The sequence below is a fragment of the Solanum verrucosum genome, unplaced genomic scaffold (assembly GCF_900185275.1).
Source record: "Solanum verrucosum unplaced genomic scaffold, falcon-dt-bn FXZP01000261.1, whole genome shotgun sequence".
Taxonomy (NCBI): Eukaryota; Viridiplantae; Streptophyta; class Magnoliopsida; order Solanales; family Solanaceae; genus Solanum; species Solanum verrucosum.
The window spans coordinates 9,251,816-9,270,986 of NW_026019969.1; the positions used below are offsets into that span (position 1 = coordinate 9,251,816).

A 19,171-nucleotide genomic window follows, 5' to 3' on the forward strand; every position below is an offset into this window, starting at 1 on the left:
ACTGCACGCGAGGTCACATGTTCGAATCCGGGGAGAGGCATTTCTTTTATCAGCTTATATTTTAGGCGTTTTAATTTATTTAAAAATATAATAATGCAATCAAAAAATGATGTTTAGTTCCAAAAAATTAACGCTGATTGGGAATTTAGGATTTATTAGTTTAATCCCTAATTATAAAGTCAAATATTAAAAAACCCTTTTCTTCTTGATTCGACAGTTTAATCCGACCCGTTTATATCCGATTCGACCCATTTAATTTATTTGTGGATATTATTTATGTGATTAATTTTTTTTTTTGAACCCCCTTGATGAAAATCCTCCCTCCGCCACTGCATGCAAGTACATATTAGATTAATCACAATACGGAAAATCAAATATCAAAGAAGTCAAACAAAAAGAAGAAGATTTCACTGACTTCTTAACTTCATGTATAACTATGTTGAAACACAATTCAAGTATTTTTCTTACTTTTATGCGTCACAAATATATTTTAATTATTTGTATTAGAAATCAAGTGATTTATACATAAACAAAGTCATATAATTTATAATGAATTAAATTTAATGTTACTTTGGTTGAACTAATATTATTGTTATAACATCTATTAAATTTAATGAGAAACTACGATAATCAATTTACTGAAAATTTTCAGATTAACATTTTATGTTTTTTGTTAATCGGCAATGTTAAGCGAAAATTACATTTTGAAAAATATCTTTCTAGCAATTTTTTGAACAGACAACATCAAGAAGGTGACTCGATTTGTATTTTTTTTCTTATACACTATTTTTTTAAAAATAGTCAACTAACGATTTCAACTATTCAAAAAATATATTTAATTCTGCACGAAGCGCATGCATATGAATACACTAATTTTTAATACACATAAATTTATAAAGATCCACTCGTTAACAATAATAGCTAGTAACTAGTTATTCTTGATATAATCTTTTCTCATAGTGTAAACAATCTCTTCATATCAAGCACGAGTCTTATTTCTTATATAAAAACTAAAATGACAGGTCTTTTTTTTTTTTTTACGAAATATAAAATTATGTTCAAATATTGATTTGAAATCACGACTGCATATCACATGTCCAAATTCAAGCTTAATAAGAAATATATCCTCTTTATCAAAATAAAATAAATAGAAGGTATAAATAATTTTCAATTGTAAAAATAATAATACAATATTTGAAGATCAAGTAAATGTATTTACAAAGCTATAATATAAAACAACTTAAAGGTTGGTACCGAACATGAAACATGAAATAAAATCTCCTTGCTATATTTTATTTAACAAACTAAAAAATCCCTATTGTCGGGGGCAAACTTTAATCGTAGCCGTAAAATGATGTTGGACTGGATTGGGCCAGACAACTGGACCATGACATCAGACTCATTTTGACCCGAATCCACCGACAAGTCCATAGCCTTAAAGGGTATATTTGGTACAAGGAAAATGTTTTCAATTATTTTTTAAAGAAAACATTTTCTTGTAAAATAAGATTTTTTTAAAAACTTATTTTCTAGTAATTTCGTAAGCAAGTCTTTTGATCGATGAAGCATAACAAAATTAAAAAAATATTTTTTCTCCATACCTAACACAAACGTTGAAATTCACCACATATTTAAAGGATATTATAATAAATTAATTAATATTACTATCAAATAAACGAATTAATTAGGAAAAATAAAAAGTAAGTAGAATAATTTTCTACTACTATAAATAGGGAAGAGATACTTTCATAATGGAATGTAAGACTTTTAACGCATGTGCTTTCAATAAAAAAGAAATATTCTTCATTCCTTTTTTTTCACTTTTTTTCTCTTCACCAATTCACACTTTGTCCCTATTACTCCCTAGAATCTCTCGCTCTGTCTCATGCACACACAGACACACACTAGTGGATTCCTTGCTTTAGCTTCAAATCTCTGCTAATAATCTTGATTTCATTTTTCTCTCCCTTTCTCCCTTTCTCCCACCATAACCCCATATCAATTTTGTTCTACCCATCTTCAAAGGCCCACAATTTCCCAATCTTTGTGCTACAAGAAACCCTAGTTCTTCTAAAATTCACAGATTCTCAAGTACCCTTTTCCTGATTTGGTGAATATATGTTGATTTTGGTTCATATTACGTTGTAATTCAGCTTAAAGGTGTTGAATTCAGGTTGGTTTTGGAGTTTGGATTTTGGGATTTTATGGGTATTTTGTAAATTGCTTTAAAGATTGATCTTTTGTTTTGTTAAATTGAAAACCCCCTCATTCCCAATTTTGCATCTTGCAGCAGAATTTGGGTTTGATATTTGTTTCAAAGGGGAGAAAGTTTGAAGCTCAAGTTTTGGTGGATTTTGTGGTTTTGAATTAAAGGGATTTTTTTTTGGTTCTTTTTTTTTATATGTAGTGAAGTTTATTTAAGGATAAGAAGATGGAGAAATACGAGCTTGTGAAGGATATAGGGTCTGGGAATTTTGGTGTTGCAAGGCTCATGAGGAACAAGGAGACCAAAGAACTCGTGGCAATGAAATACATTGAGAGAGGACACAAGGTTTGCATAATTACTGTCTTTTATCATCAATCTAACATCTTCCAATCGTTTTAAATGTCTGATGCTCATTGTTTTCGTTATTGTTAGTGTGTGTTTTTTCTCTTAATTATCAGTTAAACATTCTTTAATCAACCAGGTCCCCTGCTCTCTTTTTTATATCCAATATCATACAAGGTTCCTTAGATATGAGATGCCACTTTTGTTGTAGATTGATGAGAATGTAGCAAGGGAGATCATTAATCATAAATCACTTCGACATCCAAACATAATTCGCTTCAAGGAGGCAAGTGTGTTCATATCATATACTATTTCGCAATGTCCTATTGCTTTCATGGTGTTTTCAATTGAAAATGGAAAGGAAAATTGATGAATAACTGGCCTAAAATGTTGTTCATTTGTTTTGTGAGATGTAGGTGGTATTGACTCCCACTCATCTTGCCATTGTTATGGAATATGCAGCTGGTGGAGAACTGTTTGAGCGCATTTGCAATGCAGGAAGGTTCAGTGAAGATGAGGTATAGTTAAAATTTCTAAATTCTGTAATTTTAGAAGGCCACACTTATGGGATCTTAAAAGCCTTGATTCTCTATCTTGAATGCCTCTCTCATTTGGTTCTTGCTTCTGTAATTTTAGGCCAGATACTTTTTCCAGCAGCTTATTTCAGGTGTCCACTACTGTCACAACATGGTGAGCAATATACAAGAATCTACAGAAAATTATTCATTACTGTGAATATATAAAATGCCATCTTTTTAATATAATGGAGCTTAGTCCTCTTCAAATTTCCATTGCCTCTGCAGCAAATATGTCATAGAGACCTGAAGCTGGAGAATACCCTTCTTGATGGAAGTGCAGCTCCACGCTTGAAGATATGTGATTTTGGATACTCAAAGGTTGATGTGTTCTGCTGAATGGTAGATATAGACATACTATCCCCATAGGGATCACTAAGATGCTCATAGTTTTCTTCTGCAATTGCAGTCGTCCCTGTTGCATTCAAGGCCAAAATCAACTGTTGGGACTCCAGCTTATATTGCTCCAGAGGTCCTCTCCAGAAGGGAATATGATGGCAAGGTAGAGTAATTATGTGATTTTTTACATTTGGTGGAAATGCATTATGCAAATTATTTTTCTCTGGCATACATCTGTGTGGAGCTGAATTTGCTACCATATGTGTCATTTATTTTTATGGTATATACTACCTTTCCTCTTATGAATAGTTAAGAAACTACTATAACTGGTCGCTCTATGACTTGTTAAGAAGCCACTCTTGTTAAGAAACCACTATAACTAGTTGTTCTATGACTTGTTGAATTACAGATTATGCTTCCATCTTTGTTTAAATTGCATCTTTTTGCTTACACCCTCCCTTTCTTTCCTAAAGGTAGAGTTTTTTTACTGATCTTTATTCTTAGGCCGTGAACATTTGCTTGTGATTATTTCAGCTGGCTGATGTTTGGTCATGTGGAGTGACACTTTACGTGATGCTGGTTGGGGCATACCCTTTTGAAGACCAGGAGGATCCAAAGAACTTTAGGAAAACTATTCAAGTGAGTATTTTCAAGTCTTCATATATCCGACGAACTTCATGCGATGCTTACTCCTTTTAATTTGGCTTTGATGTTTCTCTTCCAGCGAATAATGGCGGTACAGTACAAGATTCCTGACTATGTTCACATATCGCAAGATTGTAGGCACCTTCTCTCTCGCATATTTGTTGCCAATTCTGCAAGGGTATGCTCTCTTCTATCTTTATTGGGTGTATTCTAGTGGAAGTTTTGCTTGAATTTTCAATGGGCTAACAATCTGATAGAGATGTTATGTGTTTAATGCATCATTTACTGTCACACAATGGGGTCTATGCATATGGCGTTGTGGTGCCATTTTCATCTTTTTTTCATCCATGCACATTTGACAGATTATCCTCCAATTAGGTCATCAGTGTTACCAAATACTGTATATTTGAGATCGCCCTTATCTGAGCCAAAGCTTTGAACTATGATATGTTGGATAATTACGTCAACCTTCCAACACCCTTTTTTACTTGATCTGAGCGTCATCCTTGGTCCCAGTAGTAACCCTGCACTCTAGGAGTGAATCGGTGTTGCTCATTTAGATGAATGCAACTAGATAATCTTATTCCATGGTTCTTGTGAGGGTACTCTGTTGTTTAATCCTCCAACTAAATTTGAGTTAAATGTCAAAGACTACAACAATTGCTTGTGTCATTAAGTAAGCAGTGTTGTTTAGTCAGTCGGATCTTATTGCACTTACCTACCCTATTCTTAAACGATCAGTTCTCCCCAAAAGGATGACGTTATCTTCTAATAGTGTGTCCTCCAAACAAATGGAGTTGGGATAGTTGTTTTTTAAATTCAGTTGCTACTGTATTAATGATTCCTTGTAACTTTGCTTTACGAAATGAGAGAGAATCAGAATCATCCAGAGGGGAAGTTAAGTGATATCTCAATTTGATGGTAATTTATGATTTTGTAATTGTTCCTATAATTGTAATGGCAGTCTGCATTTGCAATCTTACCCTTGAGAAAAACCTGAATCAACGTCTGCTTCGTCATCTCTTCAAACTTTCAACATTATAAAGTGTGTATAGCACTGGAACATGTCATAAATAAACAACATATGCACTAGTATTAAATTTTTACTTTCATTTCTCTGCTCCTGGCATTCTTACCATAATGGAGGGGGGAAAAGAAAAAGGAGGAAGTTGTAACATATTTTAAGTAGGAGGATATTGTGGCTTGTCTAATAAGCAGGTTTATTTTGCAGAGAATCACAATCAAAGAAATCAAGTCGCACCCATGGTTTTTGAAGAATTTGCCTAGGGAGTTGACAGAAGCAGCACAGGCAGCCTATTATAGAAAAGAAAACCCGACATTTTCGCTTCAGAGTGTGGAGGAGATCATGAAAATTGTGGAAGAGGCAAAGACCCCTCCTCCAGTTTCCCGTTCAGTCTCAGGTTTTGGCTGGGCAGGTGAAGAAGAAGAAGAGGAGAAGGAAGGAGATGTAGATGAAGAAGTGGAGGAGGAGGAGGATGAAGAAGAAGAAGACGAATATGACAAACAAGTGAAACAAGCACACCAAAGCTTAGGGGAAGTTCGTCTCACCTAAGTGTAAATTATCTTGCTTGCTCGCGGAGAACTGTGGACACACATATAGCCTATTATGTCTTTGGCATTTCCTGTTTGTGTAAAAGTTGTTTCACCTGGGCCTACTTTATCCTTTTTGCTTGTAGAAAACTATAGCTATTAAGTGTGGCATTTCCTGGTCGTGTCAAGATTTTCTTTCTTCTGTTGTGTGGAACTTAAAAGAAGTCTGTAAATTTCGAGTTTTGAGGTAAGGAAGCTTGTGAATTATATTTCCTTAAGACAAAGGCATTGGTGTACTGAAGTTGAACCTTAGATGAGCCTGAGTTACAATTAACAGGAAACTTCGGTAAGTTTTGTTGTATGCATTTTGGATATATGCAGAGAATTTGCATACATGGTCCTTATGGTCTTTCAGTCTTATTTGCTTTTTATGAGTTTTGTTATTACTGTTGATGTTTGAACTCGTCAGTTTTTACATACATTGGATGACAAGCATGGTGGATTCAGAAAAGTAAAGGTAACGTGTTTGGGATTTGAACTTGGAACCTTACAATGAGTTTGGGAAAACCCAAACTATTGAGTTAATTTCTAGTTTTGTGTTAACGGGATTCGGAGCATCACTACCTTTGAAGTAAAGGCAGATTTTTGAAGTAAAGGTATAATCTGCGTACATTCTGTTCTGACCTCACTTTATGGGAATAGTATGTTGTTGTTGATGAAGTTAAGATGAGAAGATATATAATCCTAATGGTACAGTTTTTAGAGTCCAATTCATCATATATTTTTTCAATGTGGACAATGACAGCAATGATATTAATCAATTTAGTTAAGGAAGGATTACCTCACAATTAATTATTATTTCAATTCTTCTTTTAACCGATTCATCTAAATTTAGATTTTAATCAAGCAATGTTCTATATTTGATATAGTAATCCAAAATATGAGATGTAAAAATTAGAATAAAGCAGGCCGTTCTTTTGTTAAGAAAAAAAGGTTAGAAAAGCCAAGAGTGAAAGCAAGGTTGAGAAATATGAAATTCCAGCTCAATTGACACTTGCAAGAGTAGTCACATCTGTATTTTTCAACGTTCTATATTTGATAGTACTTCTTATTTGTTATGTTTTCACTTCACACTAAATTTTAAAAAGTAATATAAAATTGAATTTGTGGTCTTAAATCAAAGATATGTCAAATATATCTAATTATGCTTCAAGTTTGTGATCCTGATCATGTTTAAAGAGTTGAGGAAAAAACGAAATGTTTTTTTCTAAAAAAAACTAAAAAGAAAATCATGATAAAGAAATTAATATGGACGGAGTATAACAGCTGCTTTTATGGGCTCTATTTACTGGTTTATTAGTTTATTACTATTCAAAGATTCTGTTGGAAGTAGGGAAGGCAAGAGCCAATCTATCATATTATTATGGGAAAATTATATATAATAGCAAACTATTAATTCAAATTAAATGTTATAAATATACTTTGATTTAATTGTACCCTATAGCAAACTATTGTTATTTTCGCCACTCTCCCTGGTGGAATCTCGCTCGCCACTCTCGTTTGGTGGCAGTCTCACTCCCCTCTCTCGCTTTTATATAAACACAAATGTATAAAATGCATTTGTGTTTGTATAAGCGAGAGGAAATTGTATATATACAATATATTTTTGTTCCCCTCTCTCCCCTCTCCCAGATCTCGCTCGCCCCTCTCCCATATCTCACTCGCCACTCTCCCAAATCTCCCTCGCCACCCTTGCCTCTCTCGCTTATACAAATAGAAACGAAATGTATAAATTGCGCTTCTGTTTGTATAAAGCGAGAGAAAATTGTATATACACATGCAAATACATATATCTTCGTCCTATACACTTATACTTATACAATACAAATATTTCCCTGCCCAGTTTTCTTTTGCCTTTCTCTCTTTCTCGCTTTATACATATACAGATTATACAATTGATCTTTTGTATACAACTGCTTTCTTTTGTATATGTATAGCGAATTATACAACTACTTTCTTTGTATATGTATAGCGAATACAACAGTTTTTTTTTGTATATGTATAGCGAATTATACATATATATGTTTGTTATGGAACACAATTATGCAAACTTTGTTATAGCATACAAATATGAATTTTGTGTTTGCTATATGTGAAAGTTCTATTATTATTGCGGGTGTTTGGATTAGTTTAGAAGTTGATCAAACTTATTTTTAAATCAGTTTTTAAATTTTGAAAGTGTTTGGCAAATATAAAAATAACTTAAAATAATCAAAGATGACTTAAAAGCATTCACAAGTAGTTTTTAAAATAGGTTAGGAAGTGTTTGGCAAAGTTAAAAATAAATTAAAATAAGTTAAAAACTAAAAGTAAGTCTCTCCTATTTTATATTTTTTTTACTTAAAAGTCATTTAAGTTTGATTTTTTTATTTTTAACTTAAAACTAGTATTTTTTTTAAGTCAATCCAAACATGGTCTTGTTTTTGTTCTTTTGTATGATTGCAACTTGGATCAGAATCAATTAATGGAAACAAGTGCAATTATGACAGCGTAGAATTTTATTTTATTTTCTCACCGTGCAAGCAACGAAGAAAGGTCGTTTTCTCTATATGAAAAATCAACTTAAAATGGATGATGTTACAAATTGTTCATTTGTTTGGTACGTGACTGAGACTGAACCGTAAAAATGGCAATAAAACTTTTTAAATCCTATGACATTTGTCTATCCAAACAAAGGAGTAAAAGTGACTTTCACGTGATGTGTATAAGCAAATCGTTCACGAGATATGATCAAAAGTTTAGGTCAAACGCATAAAACAGTCATTTTAGAACTATTTCAAGTAAATGTGTCTTTTGATCTTTTTCATTGCAAGTTGAAAGTACTTTGTACAAGGTGATTGGGTGAGTGGGGTGAGGTAGGGTGTTTTAACCCCAAGTAAAATCCTTCATTTTACTCTGCTTATTTTGACTTGGCACGGAATTCAAAAAAATAAAAAAGATTTTTGAATCATATCTCCAAGACGCCATCGGAAGTACTGAACTAATAAGAAACCCTCTAATACCAACGCAAAAATCTACCTGAAATGGCGAGGAAGAATATAACAAAGATCAGAAATCTATGAAAGGAATATGACTTCAAAAATATCTTGAAAAGCAAAGTAAAACATCAACCTTGGCAATGAATACGTACAGTAAACTTAAAGAATTTGCAGTATTTTCAACCTCCTACTGTAGAAGATCAATGAAAAATCATAAATCTCTCTAGCACAGCATTGACAAAAGGATATCAAAATTCTGGTGCCTGGATTAACTTCTCTAGACGCAAAGTTCACTTCCAAAAATTTGATCAAGAAATATTTTAGTAACAAAAATCGAGGTTGCATTGCCTGTAAGAGAATGTATGGTGATCTCCAGCATTTCTTCATTTTGCTATTTTGGTAGACTCCTTGAGCACCTCAAGTAACTTTCTGGTCTCAGTCATAACACATTCCCTATCAAACAGAGCAGATACAACAGCAACGCCTTTCAGGTTTGGGACCCCTAGTCGCATTACAGCCTGAGCATTAGACATGCCTATTCCGCCAATGGCTACAACTGGTAATTTGGAAGACACACAAACAGTTTTTAGGCCATCCAAACCAATTGTCTTATTGTTCTCTTTGGTATTGGTTGGATATACACCACCAGAGCCGATATAATCAGCCCCATCTATCCATGCTTGCTGAGCGTGCTCCGGTGTTTTGCATGATACACCAATGATTTTGTCAGGCCCAAGAAGAGCCCGTGCAACATGAGCAGGCATGTCAGACTGCCCAATATGAACACCATCAGCGTCACTAGCAAGAGCTACATCAATCCTGTCATTAATCAGCAGAGGAACACCATGAACTCGGCAGATTTTTAAACAAGCTTTTGCTGCTTCCAGAAAATCACCAGTTTCAACCTCCTTTTCCCTGTAGTTGTAAATCAAGGAAGTCCACATCAAAATATAAATCCAATGATTCTACTGAAAATGGTAGTAAGATATCTAAGAATAAAATGCTTAGTTGTGGCAACTATGTAGAGAAAGGTGCAATTCTTATTTCAAAAGTATCCTCTCTTTTATTCATAAGTTCCGTGTTCAGTTAAACTACGCCATATAAAATGAAACGAGGGAGTAGATTATAACATCCATAAGTCTGACTTCTGAAAGTTCTTGCAGACTTTACATTTTTTTTATATATTAAAAAAAAAAAGAGCCATTTGATCTAGAGTCAATTGGGCATTACTTAAATGCCTCTCAAGTTTGAGGAGATATTGTCAATAGTTAATGATGCTACTGCAAAAGAGGCTAAATATGCAATTTAAAATCAGTCAGCCATTTGGATTGTTATTGTCAGTTCTATTAGAAGATGTTATTTGCTATTAGTAACTGTGTTCAGTCACACATCGACAGAGAGAACGGGTCTTAGTCTCCTTAAATGCTCTTAGGCAAGTCTCCCTGAATGACCTAGCTTTTAAAGTTGAGTTGGGCCAAAGGCCAATTTCTTCACATGGTATCAAATTTAAGACAGATCAATCCCTGTTGTTATGCTTTTCAGTGTTGGACCTCCCGTATTATGTTATCCACACTCCAGTTATCCAGCCATGCATGTACGATGGGGACCGTCCAACATTGGTTGAGCATGAAATCCTACTGTATCAGAATATTGATATGTAGAACTTGTGATAGTCCTAATATTTATAGGTCTCTCCACCCTAGGTTTAGTAAAATACAATCCTCAGCTCTTTCTTACTCGGAGGAATCAATAGGAAGAATGAGAGAAGGAAAGAAAGTGAACCAATTTTAAAGAAGCCACAAACCTCAGCTGAATAATGGAGGCACCTCCTTCTATGGCAGCCTTTACTGCATCAACTATTGAACGACCCCACTTTTTGTTCATCCTTGAGTCAGTAACAGCATAGAGAAAGAGATCACAAGGATCAAAAGGTCGTCGCTCAACATTACTTTTAAGCTTCAACAGATGATCCATAGGACCTTGACACCCGCCTCCAATGGCAATGTTCTTACTATAAGACAAAACTGCTTCAACATAGCGTTTAGCTACCTGGCAAAGCAATTAAGTCGAATCAAATGAAGCAATGAGCAAATTCCATAATCAACAGAGAATCCAATAATAATCTTTTGGACTGTCACAGACCCACAATTATTTAAAAGAGAGGAAGATGGTTGGTTGGAGGGTGAATTTTGACTACCTGATGTCAGAGTTATTTGATGTACTCTTCCCCCTCCTCGCACTGCCTCATTAAAGGTACAAACAGGAGAAGGGCAGAAAAAAAACAACAGAACGTTGTTTGTAAGGTGTTTGTACTTGCACCTTAAACGGTTGTTTGGATCGTGGACTAGTTTGTACTAATTACAGTGCAAGGATTGTTATGCCGTGAAAAATTATATAAGGTTTCTAAAAGGCGAATAATAATGGAGGTTTCTATATTGTTATGTAGTTTATATTAAGAATATTTTAGTGTTCAGATATACATTCTTACTTCACCTTTTATTTTACATAAAAGAATACAAAGAATCCCACACAAGTTATGCAGGCATTAGCAACAGTGCCGGGCTTAATGTCACAAACCAAAAGCTGCATCTATTATGCAGAGTTTTATACCAAAGATTAAAATTGTAGTACTCCATTAATTATGCAGAATTAATACTATTGATGCAGAGTTTATGCTGCAAAATAAATGTTGTATTATTAGTCAGAATTTTATGCTTGGATTTTATTTTCTTATATGGTCAACCAGATGGCCTATTGCTCATAACAGACCTGATACATCCCAAAGCTTTCAAGTTCCTTTACACCATAAACTCCTAACCTTGAGCCAATGTGCAATCTGTTTTGCAGCAATGTATAGAATCACATATATCCAGCTTGCATACTAAGTCAATTACCTTAACAGCAGAAAGCATTTGAGAACCCTTTGCTAGTTCAGCTGCAACAGTAGAAGCCAAAGTGCAGCCAGTTCCATGCGTATTTGGTGTCATTATGCGTGAGGAGCGAAACTCATAGAAATCATTCCCTATAAGATCAATTGAAAAGACCGTAACATGTATGAGCATGTAGGTATTCAAGAACCATGAAAGCATTCACGTAAGAACAAAAACAAGCATACAGTTAATTCCCAAAGATCTCAAGAAATTACTAGATATACCATCATAAAACACATCCACAGCATCAAGAGAAGCAGGGAGATCGCCTCCTTTCACGAGTACATTTCTGTCCAAAAATTTAAGAGATTTTAACACATCAGAAGACAAAATCCTCTGTAAAGACTCAACTGTGACATATAATATAAAGAAGAGAATACACATCTTCCCTAATTTCATTAATTTGTATTTTACTTTTTGTAGATCTTCCCTAATTGCACTACACTCTGAACTAATACGAAAAAACTTCAACTAAACCAGTATAAGCTTTGCAGGATTTTATTCTATTTCTTATTGCCGAATACTAAACAATTTTAAACCTTCAAATATGTAAAAGAGAATTCTCCTTCTGTTTGAAATGCCGGCCATTCTTCTCCCACTCTTATAGCCCCAAATCAAGGAGAAGCTGGAGAAGGATTGAAGTTACTCTGTTTAGAGCACCCAGAAAATGATCCCCTAAACTCCTTTTTCAAGCATCTACAAGTTTCTTCTTCTTCTTTTTTTTTTAAAGCTGGTAAGATATGTATATGTGATATAATCACCACTAAGCTAAGGCAGCACCATAATTACAAATAAGCCAGGAACCCTACTGTGCAAAAATAAATTTACAGTGAGCCTATCAAATAATCAGCACATCTACAAATTCTATTTTATTCAGTTGTAGTTCACTCTCAAGTTAATTTTCCCTCCAAGCAAGATGAAGTGCATAGATCCATTCACAGAAGATCTCCTCGAAGTCTTCTCTTGTTAGAGAAAGTGAAAATTTTGTTTTTTATTTTCAAGACATGCAGCTGTCAGATATGAGATGTGTATAACTCCCTGCTACATGTGAATGGGTGATACCGTTATAGTTCTAATGATTCATAATGCTTTTGGTTGACTAATCAACAACTTGGGCCTCATATTTCCGGCAATCACGGATGAAGCGTGCTCAGCTGTTGAACCCTGGCCATTGTAGTTAATAGCAGAACATGAAGACTAACTGCAAGTGTGTGGGTGCTAAGACCCATATGCAAATTACTGTTCTGTGGAAGCCAAATGTAGAATTTGTGTATATCACACCTCTACATAAAATATCACCAATAAAACAAGGTTGAGAATGACGGGCTAGTTGGATTTGCATAGAGAAAATGCATATGGGGTGGTGCCAGGGGCGGAGCCAGTCTTCTGTTAGGGGCATCATCTGAACCCCCTTGGCAGAAAATATTACTATTTATATATGGTTAAAATTATATTTTTATGTATATATAGTAGATGTTGAACCTCCTTCGGTTAGTTCGTGTGTTTAGTTCTTCAAATTTTGAACTCCCTTATTAAAAATCCTAGCTCCGCCACTGGGTGGGTGCTACATTGTAAGCAAATGATGGTTTGAAGTATTTAAAAGGTATTTAGTTCTCTCTTGTAAGTGATAGCTATGCACAATAATTTTTCTAGAAATGGACTTTGTCCATAAGTTCTACAAGGTCAAGGTATCAATTTCACTGTTTGAAAGAAAAATCTCAAAAATTAACCTTGGACCTATGTCATGTATTGCTTTTGCAGCAGAACGCATGTCGGCAATTGTTTCCAATGGCACACCGCCTAGTAAAGCAGAAGCCTCTTTCAAATTTGGGGTCACTATATCAGCCATGGGAAGAAGCTCCTCCCTGGTATCAATGAAAGGCTATGATTAGACAAGATAATCCAATGAGTTGAAACATAGAGAATAAACATAGAAGATTTCACACGACATTACAGCATAGAAATGTAAAAATTACATCACTACATATATCAATGAAGTTTCATATATTGTGCTCCAAAATTTATCACAAAAGCAGTGTAAATTAAAGACATAATGATGGTCATGCTTAATCCAACCATCCAAGCATGCGACAATTTACCATAGATGGCATGTCTGTATAGGAAGTTTAGAGATTGATTTATATTTCATGAATATGGCAGCCGAAGATTTAGCAATAAAAAATTGTTTAGTCAATAAATCCATATATGAGTTTACACAGAGGGCATGGAAAGAGTCTATCACTCTCAAGGTGACATACCTAAAGCTATCCAAAATAGAGGGACCAGCTAATGTATGTCCACTTGTGGATACCATAACAGGGTCAACCACCAAGGCTGTCTTCAAGCATTTGATAGCAGCATAGTTAATGTCGTTGAAATTTCAAAAACAGAACAAATATATTGTGTACCTTGTACGGGGAATTCCTTCAGACTTTGACAGAGGGTTTTCACTATGCCAGTTGACGGAAGCATACCTGTTTTCACCTAAGACAATCTTAGTGCTGTGACGCAAAATAGACTACTGAGACATTAATGGAAACTGTAGATTGCTTAGTCCAAATAATGTTGGTATACTCATTCCATGTATAGCTTGAATACTGGATCGGGTTGTATATACAGTTGTGCAACATATACAATCGAGTAGACTTGAATAAAGCATTTGAGTCGGGTATAGAGGTAGGTTAATGTTGCTAAAATAACCATTTTACCCCGCCTGTCACATGGTATTAAGTTATTTGATAAAAGAGGATAATAATCCCCTCCAGGATCAAATCCCAGTGTCCCCAAAACTAACTAAACATGGAACTCTCTTTTATCGCCCTGAGTATCCACAAACCAAATAACAATTAATTCATTGTATTAATTTCACATATATGGTGACATTTGGATTCCAAAAAGAAAACTGAAAAACAATAATAGCATGAAATTTGACCAATATGTATCACTGAAGAAAATTGTGCTGATAATTCGAAAAACCAGTAAATTAGCCAATCATTTCCTTTATAAGGGATGGTCTATCTACATTACTTTCAGCCATCCAACCTTTCCTCCTAAACTATCTATACTAGTTATTGGTACGTAGTTATGAGTTTCTTTATATGTCATTTCCTGTAACAATGTCGTGGGCTAGTGGCAATGTAAGTTTTATACAACTGGAAACAAGTGATTAATTCAGTTTTCAATGGCAACACTGAAAGACACATAAAAAGCAAAGAGTTTGAAGGAAACAGGGAGTATAATCCTACTATAAAGTTAAGAAACACTGAACCTGTGCCGGGAAATCTAAACTTAGGAGCATCAAATTAGCAATATATGAATACTCCAAAAAGAATATACTCATATTCCAGTTTGGTGCAGTATCATAACTCGACTGACATGTGGCTATAACTATTGATAATCTAATCAATGACCAGCACTATTACACTCTTCAATTCCTCAAATTAATGTATACTATACCGAAAATAAAATTATCAAATGGATGTTAACATCAAGACATTAACATGATATACTTACAACATTGGGCGGCATATCGGAAAGGACCGACCTCAACTGCTCTGCTACAAAATCCTCCGGCACAATGTTCACACCCTAGAATAAACCACACCACAAAATTCACAAAGGCGAACACAATAGCAAAATATCAACAGACTGTAACCTCGTGAAGAGTATTAATACCTGAACCCCTACGGTGTTTTGAGCAGTAACAGCAGTGATCACAGTGGAGCAATACACTCCCCGAGCAGCACAAGCCTTGATATCCGCTTGAATTCCGGCGCCGCCGCCGGAATCGGACCCCGCAACCGTCAGAACATGCGGAACTCTAACTTTGGACTCATCGCACGGGGGCGTGGAAAACTTATCGTCTTGCATTGCCTTGAGATACAAATACCTATATTGATGAATGCTTTTGATGCAAGCAGCGCCAGGACTCAACAGCACTGGAATCTAATAATTGAAATTCGTATGAGGATCGAGTGTAGCTTTTTCACAACAGGTGCAGACCTGGTAAATATCATAGGGTAGCAAGCGAAGGAATGAGATTTTACCTGAGGTTTGGGAGTGAAGAAGGAAGTGGACAGAACTTGAAAGCATAAATGCGCCATGTGAGAGATGGATGAAGCTTTTGGGAAAATGTTGAGTCCACGGGTACGGGTTTTTACCCGTGAGAGTCGACCCAACGTATCACTTGTGATTCTTCGCTGGATATGTGGCAATTAGTGGCGTACAGCATAAAGCTGATTTGTTTAAGATTTTCTTTTAAATTTTTTTGACATGTTGAAATTCCTAGTGACCCAGCTATTTGCAGAAAGTAAAAAAGAAATAGAAAAGAGAAATGAAATTTAAAGTTTGTGTTTAGATATATGTTTAAATTTTTTAAAAATATTATATATTTTATGAGTAGAAAAATAATTACTTGAAAAATTGGTTAAAGCTACTTTTAAAATTTTGAATTACATCTTAAAAAATTATTTAATAATATAATCAAACTCTATTTTTGAAGTGTTTTTCTGGGGAAAAAAAAAAAGGACATGGACAAACGATTAGTCTTAAGTTGAATGCTAAACCAGATGGCCTACAAACTTCACGATATGTAAATAATATTTTTTTATAATTTCTTGAACAAAAATGACGACTAAATTTGTTAATGAACAATTTAAAGAATATTTGCTTGTCAAGTTTGAGAGCAAATTATAATATTATGCGATCAATAATAGTTATGATTGATCGAGTTTATCGAGAGAAGAATATATACATAAATTGTAAAATAGTATATAAATGTGTCTAGTTATATGCCTTTGTATGTGCTCCTTTTAAAAATAATTAATGTTGGCTATAATTATTTATTTATTTTTTTAAAAAAGGAGGAAAAAGGATCAAATTAAATAGTGGAAACTAGAATTCTAATAATTCCGTTAATGGTTATTCAAAAGTTCCAAAGCTTTTTAATTGGAAATCAAGTTTTGATAATTTGTTGCTTGATTAGGTTGGTTGTTATTGGAGACGTTTGAAAATAACTTTTGGAGCTTATATGTTTATCTTGAGGGAGTTTGGTGAGGATTAGAATTCGTTTTGATTAAAATTTCATATTGCGATGAAATAAAAAAAACAATGTTATTCTTTTCTAAATCATATATATAAATAATATAAGTTGTATATATATTTTAGATTTTGAATGTATGTATAGAGTAGCACCAGACTTAAAATGACATATACAAAAATATATACCAACAACATACCAAATACATGCAACATAACCCTGGCAACAATAATAACGTACTCAATGAAATTTCACAAGTGAAACTTAGAGAAGGTAGAATGTGCGCAAACTTTATCATTATTTTTTGGATGTGGAAAAAATGTTTTAGAAAGACTATCGGCTCAGATGTAGCAATTTCATATATAAAGAAGAAAATATAGTGAGCCAGGGGAAAAAAAGTGCAAAGTCTACCAGAAGAAAGCAACCAACGACTACAACAAAATAGTGCAATAATCGAAATAATACACAACATACTAGAATAGAGTATTGAAAGTGATAATAAATAACAATGAGATATAAAAAATAAGAACTACAGTAATACAACTAGTACAGTGACAAACACCAACCACCCTAAGTAAGACAACACTATACTATTCACACTAACCTTCTACCTTAATATCCACATCCTCATATCTAAGGTCATGTCCTCGCTAATCCAAATTTGAGTGATATCATGTCTTATCAACTTTTCCCAATATTTTTTCGATTTACCTCTACCTCTCCTCATACCCACTATAACCTATCTCTCACACCTCCTTACTCAGTGATGCACCCACACACTGTCTCTTCACATTTTCAAACCATTCAATCTCGCTTCTCTCATCTTCTCTATGCAAATTATGTGTAAGTTATATTTTAACCAAATTATATATGATAAACTTTTCATATGGAAGTTATATATTTTGACCATAATTGTATATGTAAGGGGACGTTTGGTTACTGGATAAGGGCAAAGTTAATACATGAAACTTGGTTATTCATGTATTAATTTTATACCATGTTTGGTTTGTAAATAGAATCAAAATTATTCATGTATAAATTGTATACAATGTTTGGTTGGTGTGTCTCCAAATATTGTATAAAAATTATTCATGTATTGATTTTATGTGGTGTTTGGTTGCATTTTTGTAATTTTACATAGCTAATACTCACACAACTTATGAAGAAATCTATGTATAATTTTATGCATGGTAGAAGGTGGAATAAGTTATGAGGGTATTAGTTATACATGAATTAAAATAATAAAATTACATATTTACCCTTAATTTGTTCACTTAATTATTTGTTTGTAAATAATAATGTATTTTAATATTAATTCACAAGATTAAGAAATCATTTTTTTCTAAAAAGGACTGGCCTAACTCAATTTTTTTTAGTTTCGTTATTGCCTCCACCCCCCATCCCCCAAAACAAACCCATAACTCCCCCCCCCCCCTCCCCAAACCAACCCCGCGACCCGAACTGTTACATTTTTGTTATGTGTGCACAAAGGCAACTCCATCAGGTAGTCCACATTGAGCCCAGAGTAACGCTTTTATTTTGAATACAAGCTTTATAATTTTTCGATTTGAAAACAAAAACGTATATTAATTTATAATAAATTAAATAATCAATAAGTAATAATATATGTATTATAATTTCTACATAACTAAATCCTACATAAATAATACCTACATAATTAATAATTATACAATTAATACTTAAATAATCAATACATGCATAACTAATACTTGCATAACAAATACATGCATAACCAATACCTGCATAACTAATACATACATAACTAATACATGCATAATTAATACCTACATAACTAATACATGCATAACTAATACATGCATAATTAATATCTACACAACTAATACTTGCATAACTAATACATGCATACTTAATACCTACATAACTAATACTTGCATAACTAATACATGCATAATTAATACCTACATAACTAATACCTGCATAACCCTAACCAGTAACCAAACGACCCCTAACAATCTGTTTGAATCATTGTTACTCATTGTATCGTATTGTATCGTTACTATACCTACAATTAGGGTTGTTCATGGCTATGGTTATAAAACCAAACTGAACCGCAATCCGAACCAAATCGATTAAAAAAATGATATTTGGTTTGATTTGGTTAGGTTTGGTTTCAAATTTTGAAAAATCGATATAATTTGGTTTGGTTTTCTAAAAATTATCCGCAAAAATAACCAATCCGAACCGATAAGTTATATATATAAATTTTATAATTATTTATAAATAAAGTATAAGTATTTTGATAAATTTTAATTAACTTAAGTCTTTAATTTTAGGGAAAACTACATAAATGGGTCATAAAATCTAAAATAATTACTAGTTCATACCCAAATCCAAAGTAATTTCTGAAATACCCATTCTCTCATAAATAATTACAATCCATACCCCCCATTCATTAAGGGCGATAATTTTCGCTCAAGTGCTACTAAATCGGTATCATATACTGTATTAGTATCATTAAGGTTGAT

The 19,171-nt window shown here is 33.7% G+C and overlaps 2 protein-coding genes across 4 annotated transcripts; one reads left to right on the forward strand and one right to left on the reverse strand.

Annotated features, from left to right (window-relative positions):
* Window positions 1–1,761: 1,761 nt before the first annotated feature.
* Window positions 1,762–6,008, forward strand: LOC125816337 (serine/threonine-protein kinase SRK2B). 2 transcript variants are annotated; one of them, XM_049495928.1, is made up of 10 exons: window positions 1,762–2,173; window positions 2,408–2,551; window positions 2,760–2,834; window positions 2,965–3,066; window positions 3,185–3,238; window positions 3,352–3,444; window positions 3,533–3,625; window positions 3,997–4,101; window positions 4,187–4,285; window positions 5,339–6,008. In XM_049495928.1, the coding sequence occupies exons 2-10, from the start codon at window positions 2,432–2,434 to the stop codon at window positions 5,678–5,680; spliced, it is 1,083 nt and encodes a 360-aa protein (XP_049351885.1). In that variant the 5' UTR covers window positions 1,762–2,173; window positions 2,408–2,431; the 3' UTR covers window positions 5,681–6,008. The 2 variants fall into 2 exon arrangements, with proteins under 2 accessions (XP_049351885.1, XP_049351886.1); XM_049495929.1 differs by having other exon boundaries at window positions 2,000–2,173; window positions 2,413–2,551.
* Window positions 6,009–8,733: 2,725 nt separating this feature from the next.
* On the reverse strand, window positions 8,734–15,757 carry LOC125816329 (thiamine biosynthetic bifunctional enzyme TH1, chloroplastic). Of its 2 annotated transcripts, none has more exons than XM_049495919.1 (10): window positions 15,673–15,757; window positions 15,302–15,571; window positions 15,127–15,214; window positions 14,035–14,100; window positions 13,885–13,960; window positions 13,357–13,491; window positions 11,851–11,915; window positions 11,591–11,718; window positions 10,501–10,745; window positions 8,734–9,611 (listed from the first exon to the last, which is right to left on the reverse strand). In XM_049495919.1, the coding sequence occupies exons 1-10, from the start codon at window positions 15,727–15,729 to the stop codon at window positions 9,080–9,082; spliced, it is 1,662 nt and encodes a 553-aa protein (XP_049351876.1). In that variant the 5' UTR covers window positions 15,730–15,757; the 3' UTR covers window positions 8,734–9,079. The 2 variants fall into 2 exon arrangements, with proteins under 2 accessions (XP_049351876.1, XP_049351877.1); XM_049495920.1 differs by having other exon boundaries at window positions 14,035–14,110; window positions 15,140–15,214; window positions 15,673–15,756.
* Between the last annotated feature and the right edge of the window lie 3,414 nt (window positions 15,758–19,171).

Coding starts and splice junctions, on each gene's coding strand:
- LOC125816329 (XM_049495919.1), bottom strand. CDS start 15,729: ATGGCGCATTTATGCTTTCAAGTTCTGTCCACTTCCTTCTTCACTCCC. Junction 14,101..15,126: donor CAATGTTGTAAGTATATCAT/GTTAATGTCTTG, acceptor AGGTGAAAACAG/GTATGCTTCCGTCAACTGGC. Junction 11,719..11,850: donor TGTGGATGTGTTTTATGATG/GTATATCTAGTA, acceptor TTGATCTTATAG/GGAATGATTTCTATGAGTTT.
- LOC125816337 (XM_049495928.1), top strand. CDS start 2,432: ATGGAGAAATACGAGCTTGTGAAGGATATAGGGTCTGGGAATTTTGGT. Junction 2,552..2,759: donor ACATTGAGAGAGGACACAAG/GTTTGCATAATT, acceptor CTTTTGTTGTAG/ATTGATGAGAATGTAGCAAG. Junction 4,286..5,338: donor TTGTTGCCAATTCTGCAAGG/GTATGCTCTCTT, acceptor TTTATTTTGCAG/AGAATCACAATCAAAGAAAT.